This window comes from Bos indicus x Bos taurus, chromosome 10 (genome assembly GCF_003369695.1).
Source record: "Bos indicus x Bos taurus breed Angus x Brahman F1 hybrid chromosome 10, Bos_hybrid_MaternalHap_v2.0, whole genome shotgun sequence".
Lineage (NCBI taxonomy): Eukaryota > Metazoa > Chordata > Mammalia > Artiodactyla > Bovidae > Bos > Bos indicus x Bos taurus.
Window position 1 is genome coordinate 22,470,942 of NC_040085.1, and position 24,065 is coordinate 22,495,006.

The following is a 24,065-nucleotide window of genomic DNA, read 5'->3' on the forward strand; positions in this document are numbered from 1 at the left end:
AGTCTATTGAGCTTTTAGATTAAAAATGTTTTTTATCCACTATTTCCTATAAATTAATATACTAATGCCACAAGGAAATAACCAGACAGAACGTGGGTCCTTTTGCCTTCTTCAGTAAATAAATGTCATAAAAATAGAGGTTGTGGTAGATTCAAAGAGACTTAATGGACAAGCAGTGAGATATAATGCATGGTCTTGAATACTGTCTTGGAAAAACCAACTCTAAAGGAAATTTTGGGGATCAGTTAGGGAAATTTGGAAATAGTCTGGATGCTGTAGAGAATGAAATTTACTGAAGAGCAGAGGTGGAGAATATTGATGAAAAAGTCTGGTTACCAAAAGTATATATAAATATAAACATTGTAAAAGATCTGAAAGAATGTATAGCAAAGTGTTCATAGTGGTGTGCCTAGGTGATGGAAACCTGGGGTTTTTATTTTTTGGCTTGTCTCTCCCTCCTAATTTTCTGCAATATACATGTCCTGTTCCCATGTCAATAAAAGTGTAAAGTCTAACTCATCTTGTACAAATGGATTATTTTAATGTGCTTTACAAGTTTTATAGTATTTCATAAAGATTTTATAATCTTTGGCCTATTCATTTGAATTGTATCTTTAGATTCTATATGCATGATTTTTTAGTTTAATTCTTATTATGGAAAATTTCAAACATATACTAAAGTAGATAGAATTATATAATGAATTTCCAAATACTTATCATCCAGCTTCAGGAATCATCAATTATGCTCAGTTTATTTCATCTCTACCCACCAGTCCTCTCCACCTATGATTTTGAAGCAAATCCTACATCATAGCTTTACATCAATAAATAGTTCAATATTTATTTCTAAAAGATAAAAATATTTAACAAATAATTGTATCATACCAAACAATAAGCAGATAAAATATTTCCTTAATATAAGAAAATACCTTGTTATTGTTCACATTTCTTCAATGGTATTAGAAATGATTTTTTTTTTCTAGTTAAATTGTTTGATATGTATATTTGGTCATGTCATGCAGCCTGTGAAATCTTGGTTCCCTGACCAGGGATTGAACTCAGGCCATGGCAGTGAAAGCATCAATTCTTAACCACTGGTCTGCCAGAGAATTCCCACTAGTTATATTATTTGGATCAGAGTACAAATAAGTTCCCACAGTACAGTGGTTATGTGTCCATTGAGCTCTTTTAATCTATAGGTTTTTTTCCCCCTTCTCCCACCGTTTTCCCCTTGTAATTTATTTGTTGAAGAAACTAGACCTGTATCTTTTGTAATTTGTCACATTCTGCATTTTTCTGCATGCTCTCTCAATATTTTAATGCCCAAGACTGGAAACTATCGTCTGAAATGCATCTGAGCAGGGCTCCCATTTAAAGCTTATAAAATATACTTATGGGGTGTGTTTGTAAAATCTGTAAGTTGGAAGAAGTGATTTTTGCCTTTAAGTCTTTTGCCTGTGACTCTTACAGCCTTGATTATTTCAGTGAGAAATAACTCTTGAAATAGGATACATTCAGGTAGACTTTAGAGATTCAGTCACACAAATTTTAGGTAGGAACTCATCAGATTTCCTTTTGACAGCAAAATGAAAAGTTTGCCCAGAAAGCACAATGTATGATATAATGGGGTTCTCTTGAAATACTATTTAACGTTTTCAGAGAGCTTGGCTTATATAAGGTACTCTTTATTGTGATACCTATGTACTGTGTTTTTGTTTTGTTTTTAAATACTTTATTGCTAAGGCGACTAAGGTCAAAATTTCTACTGCCAGCTTATCGATTTGTCTCTAATGATTGCAGATTGAAGATGACAGTGATGCAGAAACCTATGGAGAAGAGAATGAAGAACAGGGAAATTATTCTAAAAGGAAGATAGTCTCTAACTGGGATCGATATCAAGACACTGAAAAAGAAGTTGATAATGAAAGTGGAGAATCACAGAGGGGGACAGATTTCAGTGTTCTTCTCAGCTCTGCAGGTATGAATCCCAGTTCATACTACTTAGTGCTATGAAAGTTGCATGGACATTTATATTCCTTTTTAAATAGCATTTTAATAACTAGCATTCATTGTTTGGATTTTAAATCCAGGTAAAGGACAGTATCTAATGGTTTGCAAGGAAAAAGGGATATTTCTTTCATTGGAAGCCTTGGGTTTCCACATACTGGTGTAGGATGACTTAAGTTCTGGTTGAAATGGGTAAAAGGCTTTATGGGAATGAAATGCTAAACTGTGCCCCGCTAAACTGGATAGGCTGATTTCAGAGGAATAGGTACTTAAGTTTATACAAAGTTTTATTATGTTTCTAGAATATATGTTCATTCTTCCTTCTTTTATAGCCAGGAATATACATACTAGCGGGTAGGCCCACTGAAGCCATGTGTACCCGAACACCACACTTTTTGTTTTTGAATAGTCTTCTTTATCAGTAAGGTGAAAAACTAATTACTTCTATGACCATCTGTTTAAGATTGACTCCCTGGAGTGATGCACAGCAGTGTGAAGCTGGAGAGTGGTGACAGGAAATGGAGCAAAGCTGGTTGTATAGAAGGCCATTTGCTACCAGGCTATGGCCTAAGAACTGAAGTGACGAATGACGGATAGACTTGTGGTTTTCAGGAGTTAGTGCTCATATTGATCAATATCTTGATTGTGGTGGTGAACACACAAACTTACACACACACTCATAATACATACAAGTGAGCACAAATAAGACGGGAAGTCTGAATAAGATTGGATTCTATGTCAAATGTCAATTCCTGAGTGGCATATTCCACTATATAGTTTTGAAAAATGTTATCATTGGGGCCAACTGTATAGGAGATCTTGCTGTATTATTTCTTATAACTATGTGAATTTATAATTGCCTCAAAAAATTTCCAGATTAAAAAAAGTAAAGGATGAAGCCGTGAGAAGCAGAGAAATAAAATGACAGTAGTGTTTTCAGATAGTTGGTTTTGAATTCCCTCTTCTTCCCAGCTTTTATGTTGCAGTTAAGTTGTACACTTTTTTTTCTCATCTACCTGTATTTTTAAATGCCTGTACCAAACTTAGAATCATAAAGTGAATTCTCTTCTAACTTAATAGAAGAAACCCTTTGAGTAGGAAAGGAAGAGGTAAGGGGAGAGAGAATTAGATATGAATAGAACAGACGGAGAAGGCGATGGCACCCCACTCCAGTACTCTTGCCTGGAAAATCCCATGGACGGAGGAGCCTGGTGGGCTGCAGTCCATGGGGTCGCTAAGAGTTGGACACGACTGAGCGACTTCACTTTCACCTTTCACTTTCATGCATTGGAGAAGGAAACGGCAACCCACTCCAGTGTTCTTGCCAAGGGAATCCCAGGGACGGGGGAGCCTGGTGGGCTGCCGTCTATGGGGTCGCACAGAGTTGGACACGACTGAAGCGACTTAGCAGCAGCAGGAGAACAGATTCAGCCTGGGGTCATTATGTTTATGCCAGTAGCATCACCCCTTTGTGTGGTTGGTGGCGTCCAACTTGCTGACTGTTCAGTGATGGGTTTTTCGCCACTCAGATGGGTGTTTCCTTCTTCTTGTCTGCATTTTGGGCAGTTATGGATTTATAAGCTCTTTTCTTCAAATAGGAGAAAGGTGAAATGTGAGCTGGTCAGTTTCAGTTCTTAATCAGCTGCTTTGCTAAAAGATTTAGGGGGAAAATTGAAGTACTGCAATAAAGTTAACATGTGGACTTCCTACCAGTGGATTTGACTGAATCACTTGTGTAGTCAGTTACTAGGACACTATCTGGCAATAAATTATACTGTATAAATGTTTGAAGGCAATTCAGAATTCTAGTCTAACCCAACTCTTATGTGCATTGGCTTATGATTTTGGTGACTTATTTTAGTGTTTTATTTATAACTTAAAGCTTGGCATGGTTTGGGTCTCATATGTATTTTTCTTATAGCCTGTCTCTGCTTACTGATTTCCTGAGTGGCTTGTTTATCTGTAGTTAGTTTCTTGGGAAATCACAGCCATCCCATCTTGATATGTGCTTACATTTCTTCCCCACTCTGCTGCCGATTCTATCATTTTCTTTTCACTGCAGCATAAGCCTGAGAAGAGCTGCCATGCTTTCTTCCTCTCTGGTGGGGATAGGGCTATGTTGGTTTACTTTTGAGAAGTGGAGTTCATTCTGTAATCATAAAACATTAAGAATGTCCTATAGACAGGCTGACCATATTCCTTAGAATGATTGTGACTTTTAATATACTGTCCTAGTTTGTATAAATACATTTATAACTCAGAAAAAATATCATAGACGTTCACATCATGAACTTTCCTAGATACTGACACATTGCTCTCCAAAGAGGAGACAAGCTGAACTTCCTAGTTTTTGCCAATATGTAGAGCTGTTAAACCTTTTTTCTTTTTCTTTTGGCCAATTGATTGAGTGGTATCTAGTTGAGATTTCTTCAACAATTATTGGAGCACCCACCATTTCCAGGTACCATTTCAGAGGATGAGCATACAGAAGTGAAACAGAACAGACACAAACACCTGCATTGTGGAGTTAACATTCTAGAGGGTGGAGACGCACAATAAAGAAAAGGAAACTGTATAAGATATTAAATGGCTACAATTAGGATAGAAATGAAATGAGGAGGGGCTGTTACCATTTTATAAAGGTGGCCAGAGAAAGTCATACCGATAAGATGACGTTTGAATAAAGACCTGAGGAAGGTGAGGGGGCAGGCATTGAGGATGTGTGTGGGAAGAGTGTTCCAGGCAGAGAGAGGAGCAAGTTCAAAGGCTCTGAGATAGGAGTAAAGGAAATAACACAGAGGCAGCATGGCTGGAGCAAAGTAAGCAGGTAGGCATCGAAGTCAGAGAGGTGTCACGTGACCAGACCCCATGGAAGCTTATAGACCGTTATAAAGATGTTGGCTTTTATTCTGAGTGAAATGTGTAGCCAGTGGAGGGTTTTGAAGAGAAGAGTGATACAGCTCACTCTTGTTTTAATAGGTCAGTGTATCTGCTGAGTTGGAAAAGCCTGAAGACAGGTGAGGGAAGGAGCAGGTAGACCAGAGAGGGTACTGCAGTAAAGCTGTTCTCAGTACCCATGGGAGACTGGTTCCAGCACTTTTAGCAGATACCAACATCTGCAGATGCTCAAGCTCCTTACGTAACAGTCAACTGTCTGTCTCTGTGGCGTAATAGGTGGTATGCAGCCCAGTCAAGTCTCTGTTTCTGTGGACTCAGCATCTGCAGATTTCCATCTGTGGATGAGGAACCTGCAGATATGGAAGGCCGACTGTCATGCAGACAGGCATTGATGGTAGCAGGGGCCAGGGGTGGGAGCTGTGGAGGTGGTGAAACATGGTGGAGTTTTGGATCTATTTTGGAAGGAATGTTTCGCAGGTGGCGCTAGTGATAACTCGCCTGCCAGTGCAGGAGACGTAAGAGACATGGATTCAATTCCTGAGTCAGGAAGATTGCCTGGAGGAGAGCATGGCAGCCCTCGCCAGGATTCTTGCCTGGAGAATCCCATGGACAGAGGAGCCTGGCAGGCTACAGTCCATAGGATTGCAAGAGCTGGGCATGACTGAAGTGACTTCACGTGCAGAGCAAGCACAAATGTAGGGTATGAGATTGGACTTGCAAATGTGGGTATGAGATGAAAAGATGCATAAAGATGATGCCAAGATTCTGGCCTGAACAGCTAGAAGAAGGGGGTTAACATTAACTGAGATGGATAAAACTGTAGGAGGTTCTCAGTTTACATGTGTTAAAAGTGAGATGCCAGTTAGACATCTGTATTAGTCAGAATCCTGTAGGAAATAGATGGTACACTCAGTATAATTATAAGGCAGTTTTAACAAAGGAATCACTTACAAAGATGTGGGTAGGATGTAGAGGAAACACAAAGACAGTACGGTGTTGGGAGGGCGGGTAAAGACAGAGATGTTAACATCCCTGTTACTAGAACGCTGAAGGAGAGCGTCATGTGAGATGTTTACCTTGAGAGGATGAATCACCTTGGTCAAAAGATGTAGCCAGCAAAGGTGGCTCCACCAGGAGAAGGACAGGGCGATAAGTACTCCGGTCTTAGACTCCTTTTTTCCTCCATTGTCCTGCCACGGCTTCCCATAAGCCTAACCTACTGAAAGTCAGAAGGCAAGGAAAACCTGTAGCTGTGATCTGTATAGACCAACCTCTGGGCAGAACAGGGAGAAGACCAGTGGAGACTGAATCTGGACTGGAGCACAGCGCCCGGCAGGAAATGCTGGAAATGTCAAGTGGAGTGTTGGATGAAGGTGTCTGGAGTTCAGGACCCAGGTTTGGATAGGAGATTCACATGTGGGTGAAGCCAGCCTGTAGATGGTGTTGAAAGTCACAAGAACGTGTGAGATGTCCAAGGGAATTACTGGCTAGAAAGGTACTGAGCACTGGGTACCACAGTGTCTAGTGGTTACGGATGAGAAAAAACCAGCAAAGGGGAATGAACATATTTCCAAGAAAAAAGAGGGGTCAGTGTCAAATGCAGCTGATGACAAGCAAGAATTGACAGCTGAATTTACTAGTGATCTTAGCTAAAGCAGTTTTACTGGAGTGGTGGGATAAACTCTTCTTGCATTTAATAAGAATATGGAAGGAGAGACATGTCAGAGAAAGTATAAACAACTATTAATATTGAGTTTTGTTCTAAAGGGAAGGAGAGTTATGGGCTGATGGGGGAAGTGGATCAAAACGTATTTTTTTAAACATGGGAGAAGTAATTCAATGTTTACTGGTTGATAAAAACATCCAGAAAAGAGGTAAAAAATAATCTGAGAAGAGATGAGAATTGAGGATCTGTGTTCTTTGGTCTCCATGAGATGATGGAATCATTTGTAGAGATGGAGTTGATTGCCCACTGCTAGGGGCTTGGACAGTTTTTCAACTGTGATTGGAGGATACTCAGACTTCCCAGGTGGCGCTAGTGGTAAAGAACCCACCTGCCAGTGCAGGAGACAGAAGAGATGTTCCATCCCGGGGTTGGGAAGATCCCCTGAAGAAGGGCATGGCAACCCATTTCAGTATTCTCGTCTGGAGAATCCCATGGAGAGAGGAGCCTGCTTGGCTACAGTCCATAGGGTCACAAAACTTCAGACATGACTGAAGCGACTCAGCACACACACACACATGCGTGCACACACACATAATATTTAGGTAGTTGGATAGATGTGATGGGGGTTTGAGGAAACTCTCTTCTGGTTCTTTGTTTTCTTAGTGAAATAAGAAAGCTGTAAGTGAGAGTCAGAGAGGAGATACTGGAAATGTGAGGAGAGGGTAGAAGTTAAGAGAGAGTTATCTATAGGAAAAGAAACATCATGGTTGCCAAAAAGAGAAAGGAGGGGAGGGTAAATTAGGAGCATGGGATTAACAGATACACACTACTTTATATAAAATAGAAAAACAATAGGATCCCACTGTATAGCACAGGGAACTAGATTCAATATCTTATTCAGTAATGAAAAATAATCTGAAAAGTAAAACTGAATCACTTTGTTGTATATCTGAAATAACACAGTACTGTAAATCAACTACATTTCAATAATAAAAAATACTAAAAAAAGCAGCACATAGTAGACCAGGGTGTAGGAACTTGAATGAAATAGGAAAATGTGATATGGTTGCTGAGAGCTAATGGAAGCCCACTGGAGGTTGATGGTCATGAGTTTAAGGTGAGAAAGGGTATGTTTCCTCCCATTCACCTTCTGTTGTATGGGTGCAAGTATATATAACTGAAGTATACAATACCTCAGTGGGATTCTATTCATATAAAGTTCAAACAGGAGGAAAAAGAAGTAAATAGTGTTGTTTAGGGATGCATGTTTAAACGGTAAAATGAAAATCAAGGAAATGATTATTATAAAAATCAGGACTGTGGTCACCTCCAGTGGAGAGATAAGGGGTAATAACTGGGGAGGGGTGTGTAGTGGGTGTGGGGAGTGGGGATGAGGGAAATGGCTCTGTTGATGGCTGAATTCTGTTTCTTGATCTGGATAGTAGTTACTTATGTTTGTTTAATAATTCTTTAAATTGTGTATATGTATTGCTTATGTATCTCTCTATATAAGGAAATGGCAACCCACTCCAGTGTTCTTGACTGGAGAACCCCAGGGACGGGGGAGCCTGATGGGCTGCTGTCTGTGGGGTCGCACAGAGTCGGACACGACTGAAGCAACTTAGCAGCAGCAACATATAAGGAAAAAAGTCTAAAAGTGGATTTCTTATGGTAGAATTTCAGATACTACCACAGACCAAAAGAAGCCTTTTGAGAGAGGCAGGCTGTATTTGCACCTTCAACTTGTGTGTTCGACGTGCAGGTGCTTTCTGCTTTGAGTTTCTGGCCAGGGGCTCTGGCGTCCCATTTTTACAAAGGGACGATATGGGAAGGGGACTAGCTTGCTTGAAGTCCTACTCTTTCTGATAGGATTGGGAGCCTTCAGATATCTTTTTAGTACTCTTTCTGTAAGCCTTCAGCTTATAGCTAATCATGCTTTTAGCTCTTCTTTTTGAACAATATCCTTGCAATTCTAAGTTATATTTTAAAAGTTTTAAAAAGGGTACCATGCTCTCACATTGACGCATGAAAACTGAGATCTTTAAGCAATTTTTCTGCCTTCTCTTTTTTTTCCCCCCAAATGGTGAGTTATTAAAATCATGCCATATGCTTTTTTTTTTTTCTCATTTAAGATGCCTCTGATAACAGAGTTAGAAAACTGTTTACAGTGTGAACAGGATGCACTGGGGCAATATTGAAGATAAACATGAGAAAACCAATCTTTTATGTGCAAGTCTATAAGCTGTTTAAGTGGAACAAATAAAAACGAAATGATTAGACTACAGTTTAGTCAGCACAGCTGTCTAGGCATGTTTTTATTTGAAGCTATTACAGGAAAAGCCTGTCTATCCTATGGATGGGATGCTGCCTGATTCATGGGTCATTGAATAAAACCAATTTAGACCTTCATAAAAAGCTACTACTATCTTATCTTCCTCATAATTTTATGAAAGTTCATTTTGGGGGGGAGGTTTTAATTATAATGATATTTGATTTCTTTGCCTCTATATCCTCTTGCCAGCAGTTAGACCAAAAAGGAAAAGGCTGTCATTCTGGCACCTGTATTTTTTAATTAAACTTGGAACATTTTTTTCCGTGAAGCAGCAAGATAGTTGAGTTGTATTTGACCTCCTTGATTCAGTTCTCTTGTTTTTCTCTTTTTATTTGGTATGTATTTTATTAGTTTCTGCTAATATATTCTCATATTACAAAGGCAACTTAGTGGAAAAACTCTTCTTTGCTGTTTGAATCATTTGAAGTAACACAAGCAGAACTATACATTAAAACAGTCTTTATTTGAACAACAGAAACAAAAACGTTAAACCATGGAAGCAAAAAGGTCTTTTCCTTTCTCTTAGCTGGACACTGAATTGGGTCTAATTTGATTTTCTTTTTTTTTTTCCAAACCTCCAAAGATAGAAGCAGCTGAATACCTAGAAATGTGTTTGCTACCCTACTGGTCTCCTGCACCATTGTATTTTCTGTTGTTTTGATTGAGGCTCTTTGTTTTTACTGGTCCAGCTGCCTCATTTTTATCATGTACACCATCGCTATCAGTTTTCATTTCCTTGCTTTGAGACTACTTTTCTTTCGACAGATGCAGCCTATGCTGCTTTAATTCCTTTTCCTTTAAGTCTGTGACCTTTTGATTCCATTTGTTGAGGGATTCTGGTTGATGCACCATGATTTTTTCAGGGCTTTGTTTTGTACCTCTGCTCGTACTCCTCATCTCTCTCTTTTGTTCTCTAATTGGAGTTACCATTATTGGCTTCTTCAGCCATATCTATTATTTCTATTGCTTTCTCATGAAATAGAATTATATCTCTCTTTTTCACCTTTGATAAAGTCTATCCACGTTATTTCTTTACAATTTGAGAAGAGGAAGTCTTGATCTTCTCTGGGTCAGATCATCTAAGTCATCCATAAAATTTCAGAAAACACCCAATCTTTTATTGTGGAGATTTCATTTCAGCGTTTACAGCACTGTCTTTTTTCCTCTTGTCTAGGCCTTAATTTAGCTTATGATTTATTTTGCCTTCTTTCACTCCTTTATTTTTTTTTGCAAATTAATCTTCCTTGAAAAGCATTAGATGATCTGTCTTTATACTTTTGATCAGAGGTCTCTAAACTTTTTAGCAAAATCAGACACTACAATATAAATTCTTAAATGCTTTGTAAATGTTTTTCTCATTTGAATACTTTGTGCTTGCCCTTTATCTACTAATATTTCTTTTGTCACCATAGGTTGTGCCAGTTGAGAATCCTTTTATAAATGGATCTGTTTTTACATTATTTTTTATAGTTAACAGTCATCAGACATTTTATACTCATCAGAAGTTTTACATGGAGAGCTTCTGATTTTAGGTTTATCTTTATTTTCATGAGTTCTGACTTTGACTTTCTTAATATTTCTATTATAAGTTTGTAGGCATTTTAACCTGTTGAATTTTATTATCTCCAGAGGTACCCAGCTTTCATCCAGTTTGATCTGTTCCTTAAAAAATCTATCTCATGGCAAATTAAAGTCATTCAAATAACACTTGGTTTGCTGGCGGGTTTTGGTCCCAGAGCAGCCATTTCTTTACCAGCACTGTTTTCAGCTCTATTGGCTGCCTTCCTGAGCCTAGTCCTTCAGAGCTTAGCTGTAGGGTCCACTGGCAGAGACCACAGTGTCTCAAGTTCATTTTTTACCTACACTGTTAGATAAATTATTCTTACTAGAAATCTTAATGAGAGCACATTATTGAATCTTTTTGGACTTTACTTGTATTCCAGATACTGTTCTGGTTGATAAATGTCTAACTGTCTGCATCATCAAGTCTGCGTGTTATATTCTAACAGCATCTGGCACGTTCCTTTTGACTCTCCTGTCTACCCTGTCAGTCTCTTTATTCTTGGGGACTGATACTTCCCTTTAAAAAATTACCATCGTATAAAGGAGGCTTTTGGAAAACAGCAAATAAATGCCCATGATCAATGTCATAATTAAGTGGAAGTTGATAAATTTCTTTACTAGCTCTAGAAAGATTTGAAAAGAATTATTTTGGTATAAGCCTTTAATGAAAGTCAGAGTAGAACCTCTTCTAATATAAAAAGCATGGAACATGAATTTAAAGCTAAGAGAAGGGCAGATATAACCACAGGATTGTGATAACAAAGTTCTCTGTTTCAGTAAGTATACCTGAAGTGTCATGTGTATTTTGGTTGTAGAATAGAAGTCCATTGGATTGATGGATGTCAGCTGAACTGTCTTGGTTCTGGTTGTTACTTATTAACTACATACTCTGGAGGGAGTGAAACTCTGGGAACTTCCTTTTTTATTTTTATTAAACTGTGAATTAGAAATAATACCTGCCTTGCTTTAATCCAATTAGTTGCAGGGATCATGTAGAATTTTAGACTATAAAGTGGTATAAAAAGCTAAGAATTATTTTATAGACAAAGATAAGCAAACTGTTGGAGTAGAATATATCGTATAAGTGTGATGGTTGAGAAAAGCTAGTTTCGTGTTTGAAGTCGGGCCATTAACATAGGAGCATCATTAAAATAACAGCACGATATGACACACATAATTAGAATGTAAAACACAGTGACCATTAGTTTGTTTTCTCTCTTAAGGGATTTGTCGACCTCTTTCAGTCTCTATAACTACAGGGAACTTGAAAGATGATTAAAAATGGGAAAAACTGGATTTCTGATTAAAGGTTTGTGATGCTAAGAAGTCTGAGAAGTGATTTAAAAGTTATGTCATATGTGTTCCAGCCCCTAAAGACAGTGGAAAAAAGCCAAATGTGCTCAACTAAAATGTCAGGGAGATGGAAACTTATGTGTATTTTGTATATGAAATGTTGACTAGGCATGTAAGGGAGAGTTGTAGAATTGTTTTAATGGGAAACGTTTCAATATGGGTATGGTTTCATTTGACTGGGATGGATTCAACAATGGTCTTTCCTGTTGCACAGGGACAGGCAAGGTGATTTATCAAGGAATATTATTGTACTTTTTATTAAAAAAATTTTTTTTGGCTGACCACAGGGCTTGCCAGGATATCAGTTCTCCAACCACAGATTGAACCTGGGCCATGGCCGTGAAAGTGCTGAATCCTAACCACTAGACCATCAGGGAACTCCCAAGAAATTTTTTTTAACCCTATAATTTTGTTCTCCTGGCTTCTTTAAATTTTGCAAAGTTTCTATAGCATTTTACCCAAGTGCATTAAGTTAACACATCCAGCATTCTCGGAAGAGTTAGGCTTAAAATAAATAAGCAAGAGATGTATGTGTAAATGGATCCCTGTGGCCGTTAGTGACCCTGTGACAGCAAAAGACCTTAAGCTAACAAGCTGATGGCAATAAGTACTACCATTTCCTGGGTACCTACCAGGTGAAGGCTCTGTATAAGCTGTGATACAAAGGCTTTTTTCAGTATCATTGATTTGGAACTGTTACTATAGGATAGATTTCATTATCTCTAGATGTGTTAAAATGAAGTCTTAAAAAACAGTGTTAAATATGTACAACATTCACATGTAACCGAATAAGGATTAATCTTATGCCTGGCTTCAGAGTTGGTATCTTTCCCATTTGATACTGTCCATTAAAATCTACATATATATCATTAAGATACACATTCTCTTGTATGTTTGTTTGTTTCTGCAAAAGGAAGCTTTATTGTTTACACCTGGTCTGCAGCTTGGGAGAGGGTTTGTGGCTGGTTAAGAAGTTAAAGGCAGAGACTCCGGCTGAAGTCCGGAGGCCAGGGAGCCGCAGCAAGTCTTCAGAAGGTGCTGCTCCTGGATGCTTCTAGTCATGCTTAAGGGTGAGCATTTCAAAGAGGTCTCACCCAGCCCTGCCTCAGGCTGGCCTGAGGAATTTGTCAGGTGGTTGTCCTTCTTGATGAACTTCACCTTGTGATCCAGGAAACATTTCTTCAGGAAGTCAGGTGGGCATCTCTGTGGGCAGAACCCAGGGCTTGCAGATTCACAGCAGGACCTGATTCAGGGTTTCCTCTGGGCTCAAGATCTCTTCCTTGGCACCAAGGCTGTGACCCCACTCATCTTGAGGCAGCTTCTGCATGTCCCAGAAGAAGACTCAGCCACAGCCCTAATTTCTAATCTTCTAGAGATGTATGGCACCATTGCATTTTCCCAGTACCTCTGGCCGCCACACTTTTGCAGTTGGAATGGAAGCCCAGAGAGAGAGATGTACAGGAAGCCCACAGATGCAGCTTGACCAGGTGGGTGATTGCAGCTTTGACCTTTTCGGAATAATTCTGGCGGGTCTGGGAGCTCATGGTTGACTGGGGACAAGGAGCCAACCACAAAACTGGTATTAATTGTTGTTGGAAGCAAGGAGTGGCGTGGAGATGGTCTTGGGGGCTGCAGCTGAAGAGGGGATTGGAGGAAGATCAGAGGCTGGAGAATGGGGACGAATCTTGGGTCTGTCCCACCCATCACTGCTGAGGCAAGAGACAGATCCAAGGACTGCCAGGGGCTATCAATTCTTTTGTTGTTTTTTAAAGTCAATATCATAAATGAATTTGCTGGGAAAAAACTTCAAATGTACCTTTTCCAGTTGAAAGGTGGTGACATAAATCAAAAGATTAGAACACATACAGGATACTGCATTGTATATTCTTAGTGTATTGTCATACTTAAAGAGAATGGGAGGAATGCTTCCACGTGATTTGTTACATTGGTCTTAGCATTTTCAGTTACCGAAGAATGGAACTGATGCTGATGAAATATCAATATGTCCTGCTTCATTCACTTGCTGAGTGTGATGTGCATTCCATGAATAGTGAGGATGTCTACTTACTGCTTTTCATAATCTGTGGTGAGAATTACTTTTGGAAATAAAACCTGTATCTTACGTATTTCATTGGCACTTGCAAAAGGGACTTATAGTCTCTTGGTCATTGTTTATCATCCCTTAAATACTGCATCCTGTGTATTTGTACATGGAGAGAAATATTTCATTTTTAATAATGATACTGCTAGTCTCTTAAAATCACGAAGTTTGAGAACTTTTTTCCTTCATCTATTCATCTATTATTTACTAGTGAAGTAGATAGTTTTTGTGGTTTCAGCGTTTCCCTTGAGAAGCACAGGGTGTGATTTACTGTGTCAGTGGTCCATACATTTGGTACTACATTTTGTCTTCTTTAAGAACTGTAGCCCTGGGAAGATAGTCTTCAATGAAAAGCGACTTACTTTGTAGCCTAGCATAAATCTATTCCAACAAGTGAGGAAGGTGGTAAAGTTGCAGAATATCTTACATGTGGATTTATTTAATACTAAATGATATGAAGACCCATTTATTTATTTGGCTTAAACAATAGAAATTTATTCTTTGATAATTATGGAGGCTAGAAGTCTAAAATCAGCTTATCAGCAGGACTGTATTCCCTCTGAACGCTCTAGGAAAAAATAGTTCCATGTCTCTTCCAGTTTCTGATGGTTCCAGATGTTCCTTGGCTTGTGGGAACATCACTCCAACCTCAGATCCAGTCCTCCCTTAGTTGCTCAGTTGTGTCCTGCCCCTGCTACTGCTGCTAAGTCACTTCAGTCGTGTCCGACTCTGTGTGACCCCATCCCTGGGATTCTCCAGGCAAGAACACTGGAGTGGGTTGCCATTTCCTTCTCCAGTGCGTGAAAGTGAAAAGTGAAAGTGAAGTTGCTCAGCCGTGTCCGACTCTTAGCGACCCCATGGACTGCAGCCTACCAGGCTCCTCAATCCATGGGATTTTCCAGGCAAGAGTACTGGAGTGGGGTGCCATTGCCTTCTCCGTAGTTGTGTCCTACTCTCTGCAATCCCTTGGACTGTAGCCCGCTGGGCTCCACTGATCATGGGATTCTCCAGGCAAGAATACTGGAGTGAGTTGCTATTCCCTTTTCCAGGGGATCTTCTCAACCCAGGAATTGAACCCAGGTCTCCTGCATTGCAGGCAGATTCTTTACCATTTGAGCTACAGGGAAGCCTGCCATCTTCACTTAAGGCCCAATTATTAATTTTTGATATTTTAATTTTCTAATACTACTTAGATTTTTCAGAAGAGTTGCAATAATATCCTTCACCTAGCTTTCTCTAATGTTAAATAACATCTTAAACATAGTATCTTTATCAAAATTAAGAAAATCACATTGGCATACAACAGACTTCATTTGAATTCCCCTGTTTTCTCCCCACTGATGTTTTTTCTTTGTTCTAAAGCAGGATACCACATTGCATTTATTTATCTCGTTAGTCTCCTGGAGTTTGTGACAGTCTTTCAGTCTTTTCTGGACTTGATACTTTTGAAGAATAATGGTTAGGGATTTTGTAGCATGTTTAATTTGGGTTTTTCTGATGTTGACTCATGATTAGACTGAGGTTATGGATTTTGGAGGGGATACCACAGAGGCGATGTGCCTTTCTTGTTGGCACACATGATTCATTGTAGTACTACTGATAGTGTTGACTCTGATCCCTTGATGAAGATGGTATTTGTCAGGTTTCTCCACTGTCAAATTACTTCCTACTCTGATCATTGAGTCCTACTCACTCCCTAGGGAATGGGAATTAAGCTTTACCTACTCAGGAGGAGTATCAGCTTGTGGGCATATGTTAAAAAATGAAGTAAATAACATCTTGGGGGAAATATTTTGAGGCTGTGCAAATGTTCTTTTTCTCTTTAAAGCCTCAGGGGAACCAGTTTTCTCAGAATGAGGCTGAGAGTTGCCTGGGATAAGCAGGAATGCTATAATACTGAATAGTTGACTTTTTCAATTTATTTATGCTTTATTGCAGAGCTATCTGTTATGTAAATGGTGCTATTCTGGTGTCATTGATCTTTCTGTCAATTTCTTTGAAGAATGGAAGTATTTATATTCACTGAGTGGGGTGAATGAGGGTACATCTGTTAAACAAGGTTAAAACATCAACAATTGATTTTAATTTCTTCATTAATCAGTTACAAAATGTTTATTTATCTCTAAGAATGTGTTGGCTCCCAAGTAAGGTACATATGTATGTGTATGTATATGTATGTGTATGTATAAATATATATAATATATATATATATATAAATATATATAGATGTAAGGCAGGCAGATTATTTACCACTGAGCCACCTGGGAAAGCCATATGTGTGTATATGTAATATATGTGTTTATGTGTATGTGTGTGTGTGTATGAACAGCTTCATTCCAAAGGACATGTATACATGTCTAAAATCCATTGGTCAGAAAACTTCATTTAAAGGATAGATATATAAGTATAACTGAATCACTGTGATGTACGCCTGAAAATAACACAACATTGTAAATCAACTACAGTTTAAAGAAAACTTCGTTTAATGTTGAACTTCTTATGCAAGAGACAGGCATGGTATCCCATGCAGTTTGGAGGTGTCATGTTTCGAAAGCTACCCTAGCAGAAGTTGACAAATGAGAAAGAGGCATGTTTCATTGAGCCAGTATATACCACCTATATGGCTGATCTTCCATGGAAGTGGGAGTAATTCTAGGGAAGACTTGTTGCCCCTGGGGTGCTGTCCAGACAGGGGCTGATCCAGAGAGATACTGTGGTTAAGGTTGATAAGGTAGATTTTGATAAGGGGAAAAAATCATGACATTCTGATGTATGATATAACCATTTATTTGTTACTGCTATTCTCAGCAGTCCCATAATCTGAATGCATTCTTGCTTAGATATTTGAGTAAGAGAAAATTGGAATAGTAGTATTTGATACAGTGCTAGATATGGGAAAGGACTTACAGCATTTAAAAAAATTTGTAAGATCTTAAGAAAAATATGAATACGATTTGGCAGTGATGATTTAACAGCAGTCCATCATATTGAATCTGACCATTAGACTGAAATTTGGTCTTTTAAGCAGGTTACTGCTTTGCTCCAGAATAATTTTAGTGATGAGCTATTGTCAGAAATACTTTATTTTCTTCTTTGCAGAGCACAGCATTTCTCATTCTTGGTGTCATCAGAGTAGGGATTGGATAAGAGGGGGTACCAGGAATTTGCAATGGGGAGGGCAACATTGCTGTGAAATGTATTGGGGCTATTTCATACTAACTTATGTTGAGTAACAATAACTGCCTTAATTTGAGGTCAAGGAGGTAGATGCGGTACATGTGTGTGCGCTAAGTTGCTTCAGTCGTGTCTGACTCTTTGTGACCTCATGGACTGTAGCCTGCTAGGCTCCTCTGTCCATGGGATTCTCCAGGCAAGAATATTGGAGTGAGTTGCCATGCCTTCCTCCAGGGAATCTTCCCACCCAGGGATCAAACCTGTGTCTCTTATGTCTGCTGCATTGTCAGGCAGGTTCTTTGCCACTGGCATAATCCTGGAAGCCCTAGATAAGGTATACACATAAACAAATGTGTTGAAATAATTATTTGTAGAGCACCTGGCTAGGTATTTGGTACTTTGTATACAATATTCTATTTAACTTCAAGATAACCCTGCAGGGTTAGTATTAGACCATTTTACAGATGTGACAAATTAAACTCAAGAAGTTAATTTGCCTAATGTCACATAACTATTACATGATGGAACTGTAATGTAATTACCTGTCAGCTTGATTCCAAAACCCATCACTGTTCTTTATTGAACTCCTACCTTCTGACTCTGCGTTCAGGCCCTTTTTAGTATATTGTATAGAAATCAACAGTTAGAACTGGACATGGAACAACAGACTGGTTCCAAATAGGAAAAGGAGTACATCAAGGCTGTATATCGTCACCCTGCTTATTTAAGTTATATGCAGAGTACATCATGAGAAACGCTGGACTGGAAGAAACACAAGCTGGAATCAAGATTGCCGGGAGAAATATCAATAACCTCAGATATGCAGATGACACTGCCCTTATGGCAGAAAATGAAGAGGAATTCAAAAGCCTCTTGATGAAAGTGAAAGTGGAGACTGAAAAAGTTGGCTTAAAGCTCAATATTCAGAAAACGAAGATCATGGCATCCGGTCCCATCACTTCATGGGAAATAGATGGGGAAACAGTGGAAACAGTGTCAGACTTTCTTTTTCTGGGCTCCAAAATCACTGCAGATGGTGACTGCAGCCATAAAATTAAAAGACGCTTACTCCTTGGAAGGAAAGTTATGACCAACCTAGATAGCATATTCAAAAGCAGAGACATTACTTTGCCAACAAAGGTTCGTCTAGTCAAGGCTATGGTTTTTCCTGTGGTCATGTATGGATGTGAGAGTTGGACTGTGAAGAAGGCTGAGCGCCGAAGAATTGATGCTTTTGAACTGTGGTGTTGGAGAAGACTCTTGAGAGTCCCTTGAACTGCAAGGAGATCTAACCAGTCCATTCTGAAGGAGATCAGCCCTGGGATTTCTTTGGAAGGAATGATGCTAAAGCTGAAACTCCAGTACTTTGGCCACCTCATGCGAAGAGTTGACTCATTGGAAAAGACTTTGCTGCTGGGAGGGATTGGGGGCAGGAGGAGAAGGGGACGACAGAGGATGAGATGGCTGGATGGCATCACTGACTCGATGGACGTGAGTCTGAGTGAACTCTGGGAGTTGGTGATGGACAGGGAGGCCTGGCGTGCTGCAGTTCATGGGGTTGCAAAGAGTTGGACATGACTGAGCGGCTGATCTGATCTGATCTGATAGAAATCAAGTCATTTCACGATCTGGGAATGGTTATATTCTGCGCCCCTGACCCGCACCGTAATAAAAAAAAGAAAAGGCAAAACAAAACTTTTAGCTACTTTTAAAAAGTTAGCTTTGTTGGATAGCTTGGTGCTTTTTTATCTGGTCATGAGAATGGAAACATGGCTCTTATTACCTGCTATTTGTTTCATTTATACTGAAAAATATGGAAAACTAGGGATTTATTTCAACTATCTGACTTATTATGACAGAAGTAGTCTGGAGCTTTGATATGGAAATGAGTTTCTTGACTGCTGATAATTATCAACTCAAGCAAGAAGATAATTATGTTAACCCATGTGCTGTGTATGTGTAAGTGAAATTCATTTGATTCATTAGGAAAATTGACAAGGCATCATTATTGTTAATATTTTTCACATTATCCTTTTGGATTTCTTATTTAGACATCTTACCATAATTTTGAGAGAAAATCCAAAGGGATTGTTGCCAGGGCTTAGAGGAGTCGTAGAAAAAGTTGATTGTAATATTCATACATAAACTGGTCTACTGTAACCTCAGTAGACCATTGAACATTTTTGCAACTTGGTGATCCCTGTTTTTAAGTGTGAGCATACTTATTTGCAAAGCATTTCTGAATCCCAGGTTTGTCTTTGAGTTTTGATTGGAAGCTGTCATGATGTCATTTTTAGGGTAGACGAGTTATCTTAATGAGATCTGTATCTTTTCCCTTGGTCTTCCCTGGTGACTCAGTGGTAAAGAATCCGCCTACAATGTAGGAGATGAGGGTTCTATCCCTGGGTTGGGAAAATCCCCTGGAGAAGGAAATGACAACACACTCCAGTATTCTTGCCTAGGAAATTTCATGGACAGAGGAGCCTGGCGGGCTACAGTACAGGGGGTCACAAAAAAGTTAGTTATGACTTAGTGACTAAACAGCAGTCTTTTCCCTTACATTTTGAAGTCAGAATGATATGGCACATTAGTAGTTCTCATCATATTCTTAAGTTTTAATTTGCATATGATGTAAATGGAATTTGAGAACAGCTCATGGACTTGTCTATACCTCTGCTGAGAGCAGGAAGTGATTCTGGGGCTTTTGCCTATATAGCTAATGAGAAATAGGACACTCTGAGGGACACATTTTACCTTTACACCTCTGCCTCTTTTTTTTCTCTGTGGCTCTTTCTTTTCTTTCCCATTTAAGTACTTGCCCAAGGCTTTTAGGTACTCGTTTATGCTTTGCCTGCTCTTGAGGTACCTCTCCCAGGAAGCCCATCCTTGCATATTTTGTATTCATATTTTGTGCTCATATCATATATGACCATTGGGCCACAGTTGGAGAAATGAGAGGGAGCGTTGCTTGAGAGGCAGTCCATTTGGAGCGTTCATGTGAGGGACCACGCTAGGACACTCTAACGTAAGAAAGACAACAGGTAAAGTGAAATCATTTTAGAGCAGGCTGCTGGGTGAGGTCTTGTCAAGTTAAGACATTCTCTGTGCACTGGTACTTGAAAGGTAAGCTGCTAACAAAAAGATATTATTAAATCCGGTTGTGTAGGAGTATGCATGTCTGTCAGCTATACAGTATAATTCCTAGAGAATTTGCTGTTCCTGATGTGACTTTAAAGCAATGTATCTTCATCTCTACCTGTTTGATTTTCTTGTGCCTCATCTCTAATATGTCTGGTTGCTATGAGCCATACTAGTACGAATTCAACCAGAATATCATGAACCTTTGCCCCTATTATTCTTATGCTCTTTTTTTTTTAACGCTCAAAATCATAGTGAAAAAGTGAGTTGTTTTGAAACCCAGAGAATAGAGATTTAAGAACTACCATTACACAATATTTTCAAGTATATAGACTTTCCCAAACATTCATATAGGATGAAAAAGAAACTTGGGATACCACATAAGCCAAAAAAATCCCATCTGTTGTCTGATTTGGGGCTGTGTGAAGTTGGACTGTGAAGAAGGCTGAGAGCCGAAGAATTGATGCCTTTGAACTGTGGTGTTGGAGAAGACTCTTGAGAGTCCCTTGGACTGCAAGGAGATCCAACCAGTCCATTCTGAAGGAGATCAGCCCTGGGATTTCTTTGGAAGGAATGATGCTAAAGCTGAAACTCCAGTTCTTTGGCCATCTCATGCAAAGAGTTGACTCATTGGAAAAGACTCTGATGCTAGGGGGTATTGGGGGCAAGAGGAGAAGGGGACGACAGAGGATGAGATGGCTGGATGGCATCACTGACTCGATGGAGGTGAGTCTGAGTGAACTCCGGGAGTTGGTGATGGACAGGGAGGCCTGGCGTGCTGCGATTCATGGGGTCGCAAAGAGTCGGACACGACTGAGCGACTGAACTGAACTGAACTGTTCTGCTACCCCTTCTCTCTACTCCTGCCTGATACGAGTGCACATCTTTCTTCTGTGTCAGTTTTCCATGTCTGCTTTCATTAGACCTGAGACTTCAGTGTGAAGACGAATATTACTACTACCTGGTTTCCATGTTTGTGGTTTATATCCTTTTCATGTTCCTTGGGTGGAGGAACTGTAAGAAAGGAAAAAAACAGACTGATTTCTGTTTTTCTCAGATCCTTTAAGGACCGATTTGTACAGTTTAATTTTCACTTTTTCCCCATTTTTAAAAATGTATTTCTTTTCCTTAAAAAAAAAAATTCATGAGAGCTCTCCTCTGTCTGCAAAAAATCTACCATATTCTAGTACTACAGTGTGTTCTGAGGTTTTTTAGGAAATGGTAATAATACATAAGAGCCACTTTGATCAGAATGACCAATCTATCTATATCAAATCTCTGCCCAGAGAGATTTTCTTCTCTCATCATCTACTCTGATCCCCCATTTTTTGGACCAGTTCATTTGTAGTTTTAAACAGGAGCAGTGAATTTTCAGTCTTTCTGATTGAAGCCTGGCTGCTTTAACAGAGAGGACTCACTTATCTGAAGATTTTATTATTGGAAACTTAGAGTTTAATAGAGCACCTGTGATTCTCCATTCATAGAGAGTTTCAAGATTCAAAATCTCACAGAGCTATAGGGGCATAAAGGAAAATGTGCGTGGACCATCCTTTCTTTCAAAGTGTCCTTGAGGAGAGAGAACACATGCGTTGTGCTGGGTGAAGGCACTCGGCTGGGATACAACAGCCTGACTCTTAAGTATGCTGTTAGAGCCTCCTAATGAGAGATGAAGTGAATGTATAAAGTTGGAACTTGCTGTGATGTACAGTATTTGACGTGCTAGTGGATAAAGGCAGGAGAGAGTAGGAGCAGGAGGTGATGAGGAAAGGAGGGTTTGTCTGAAACTGTCTCATCTCCAGCATTTGTTGATATGCTACATTGGATCTTTCTATGATAATAGTGTATGAGAAGCAGTATTTTTTAATATTTAATCTTTATTTTATATTTGAGCATAGTGATTCCCAGTGTTGTGTTAGTTCCGTGTGTACAGCAAAGTGATTCTGTTAGACATATATCTGTTCTTTTTCAGATTCTTTTCACATAGAGATTGTTACAAAATACTGAGTAGAGTTCCCTGAGCTCTACAGTAGGTCCTGTTGCTTCTAATATTTAATATATAGTAGTGTGTGTATGTTAATCTCAAACTCCTAATTTATCCCACCCTCCACCTTTCCTCTTGAGAAACAGTATTTTTTAAGAGGTGAGAGTATTGGAGCTCGCTCCCAATTGTTATCCTGAAGGCAGGCTTCCTTGTCTCCCTGTAAGAAGTCTAGCCTTTATATTCTCTTTAAATGTGGTTATTGTGGTTTTTGTTTTATTTTCTTTCTAAAAAGGGGAGTATCTTGATTTTTGTTCAAGTGAGGAGATGTATATTTTCAGTCTTCCTACCTCTTTGGTACCAACTTGAGTCAAACATGCATTTTTAAAAAAACACAGTATTAACCTTACCATACCTAGTTCATGCCTTTGTGACCACAAGTTGAGGTCATCTCTTTTCTACATAAGAAATCACTGTTGAGAGTCAGTTTCCTTCCCAGGGACCCTGTAATATTGATTATTTTACTTCTACCCAGGCTATTACTGCACCACAGGAAGCTGACACAGCCGGGAGGTAAAAGAAACTGCCTATGATTCTGTTGTCTAGGACATTTATTTCAGAAGTTCAGCTGGTCGTCTGAGATAGGAAGGGTACAATAAATGAAGAAAAAATCTTTGTCTTGATGTTTACAGTTATTCAAAATGTTGTAATGAGGATAGTTCTGTAATAACTAGTTAAGTATCCATCTGATACTTAAAAACCTAAATAAAGATGTAGAATTATAACTAGCTCCTAATATGCTTATCTTAGAGAAAGCAGTTGTATTGCCAGCTGGAGTTTTTGTTCACAGACCTATTTATGAAGGGAACATAAAATATGATGCAAAGATGTCAAAAATTCATACTTGTTAAAGCTGGGTGGTAAGCACATGGGTGCTGGCCATTTGTTTGAAGTAATTCAAAGTAAAATATTAAAAACGGAATATCAAGAAAATATTTCAAAGTATTTTAAAACATTTTAGGGAAGAAGAAGACATTGCTCGTGTAGAAGATTAGCTTCAAATAGGAATCACTTGAGATTTTGGAATAATAGTTGTGAGAATTCCTTAGTAAACAGGAAATCGTGCTGGAGATCGTCAGTAAATGGAAATGAATAAATTATTACATAATCAGTGTGTCACCATAGTTGAAACATGGAGGGATGGAGGGATGGAAAATGATATTTCCTCTTGGAAAAAAAGAGCTTGCTCTTATCCACTCTGTCCTGCTAGATAAAACATTTACTTATGTATTGTTTGCAGTTTAAATACTTAAGCCCTATCTCACTCTCAAAGCAAATTACAGAACCCACAAACCTGGAGTCAACTGAAGGCAACGAAAATGTCTGGCACAACCTTATAAATGAAAGAATATTATAAAGAAAGCTTCTTGGATTTCCAACAATTCGTTGCTTTTTACTCCTTTTGTGACAAATTATCACTCTTTGATTTCCATGCCTTCTTGATTGCAAATGATACAATTTTCTGAGATTTTGTGCATTTTAGTTACTTCTGGGATATCTTAGCCCCAATTACAGATGTTTAATCCTTGTTTATCAACTTGTAATTTGACTCCTTGTTCTTGGTTGCTTGATCACTGTTGAGACAACAGAATAATTGAGCAGCAGTCTGCATGTCTAGCCAGCACTGTTTTGTAACACGTGCCTGTTTGGGCTAGCAAAGGCTAGGACTTGACGTAACTCATTCCAGGAATTTTAGATAAAAGTGTTCGGCATTCGGCAGTTTCTATATTGGTTCAGCTATGTGTATTAAAATAAGGAGGAATGCTTTTGTGGATCCTCTAGATGGCAGAACAAA

The 24,065-nt window shown here is 39.0% G+C and overlaps 2 protein-coding genes across 2 annotated transcripts in view; one reads left to right on the forward strand and one right to left on the reverse strand.

Moving 5' to 3' along the window:
* Window positions 1-24,065, reverse strand: part of CHRM5 (cholinergic receptor muscarinic 5) — an 88,557-nt gene that overhangs the window by 57,925 nt on the left and 6,567 nt on the right. The gene's annotated exons all lie outside the window — the stretch shown is intronic.
* Window positions 1-24,065, forward strand: part of AVEN (apoptosis and caspase activation inhibitor) — a 191,847-nt gene that overhangs the window by 37,812 nt on the left and 129,970 nt on the right. The window contains exon 2 of the mRNA XM_027553460.1: window positions 1,801-1,978. Within this exon, the coding sequence (XP_027409261.1) occupies window positions 1,801-1,978 (178 nt within the window). The remainder of the gene's footprint in view (window positions 1-1,800; window positions 1,979-24,065) is intronic.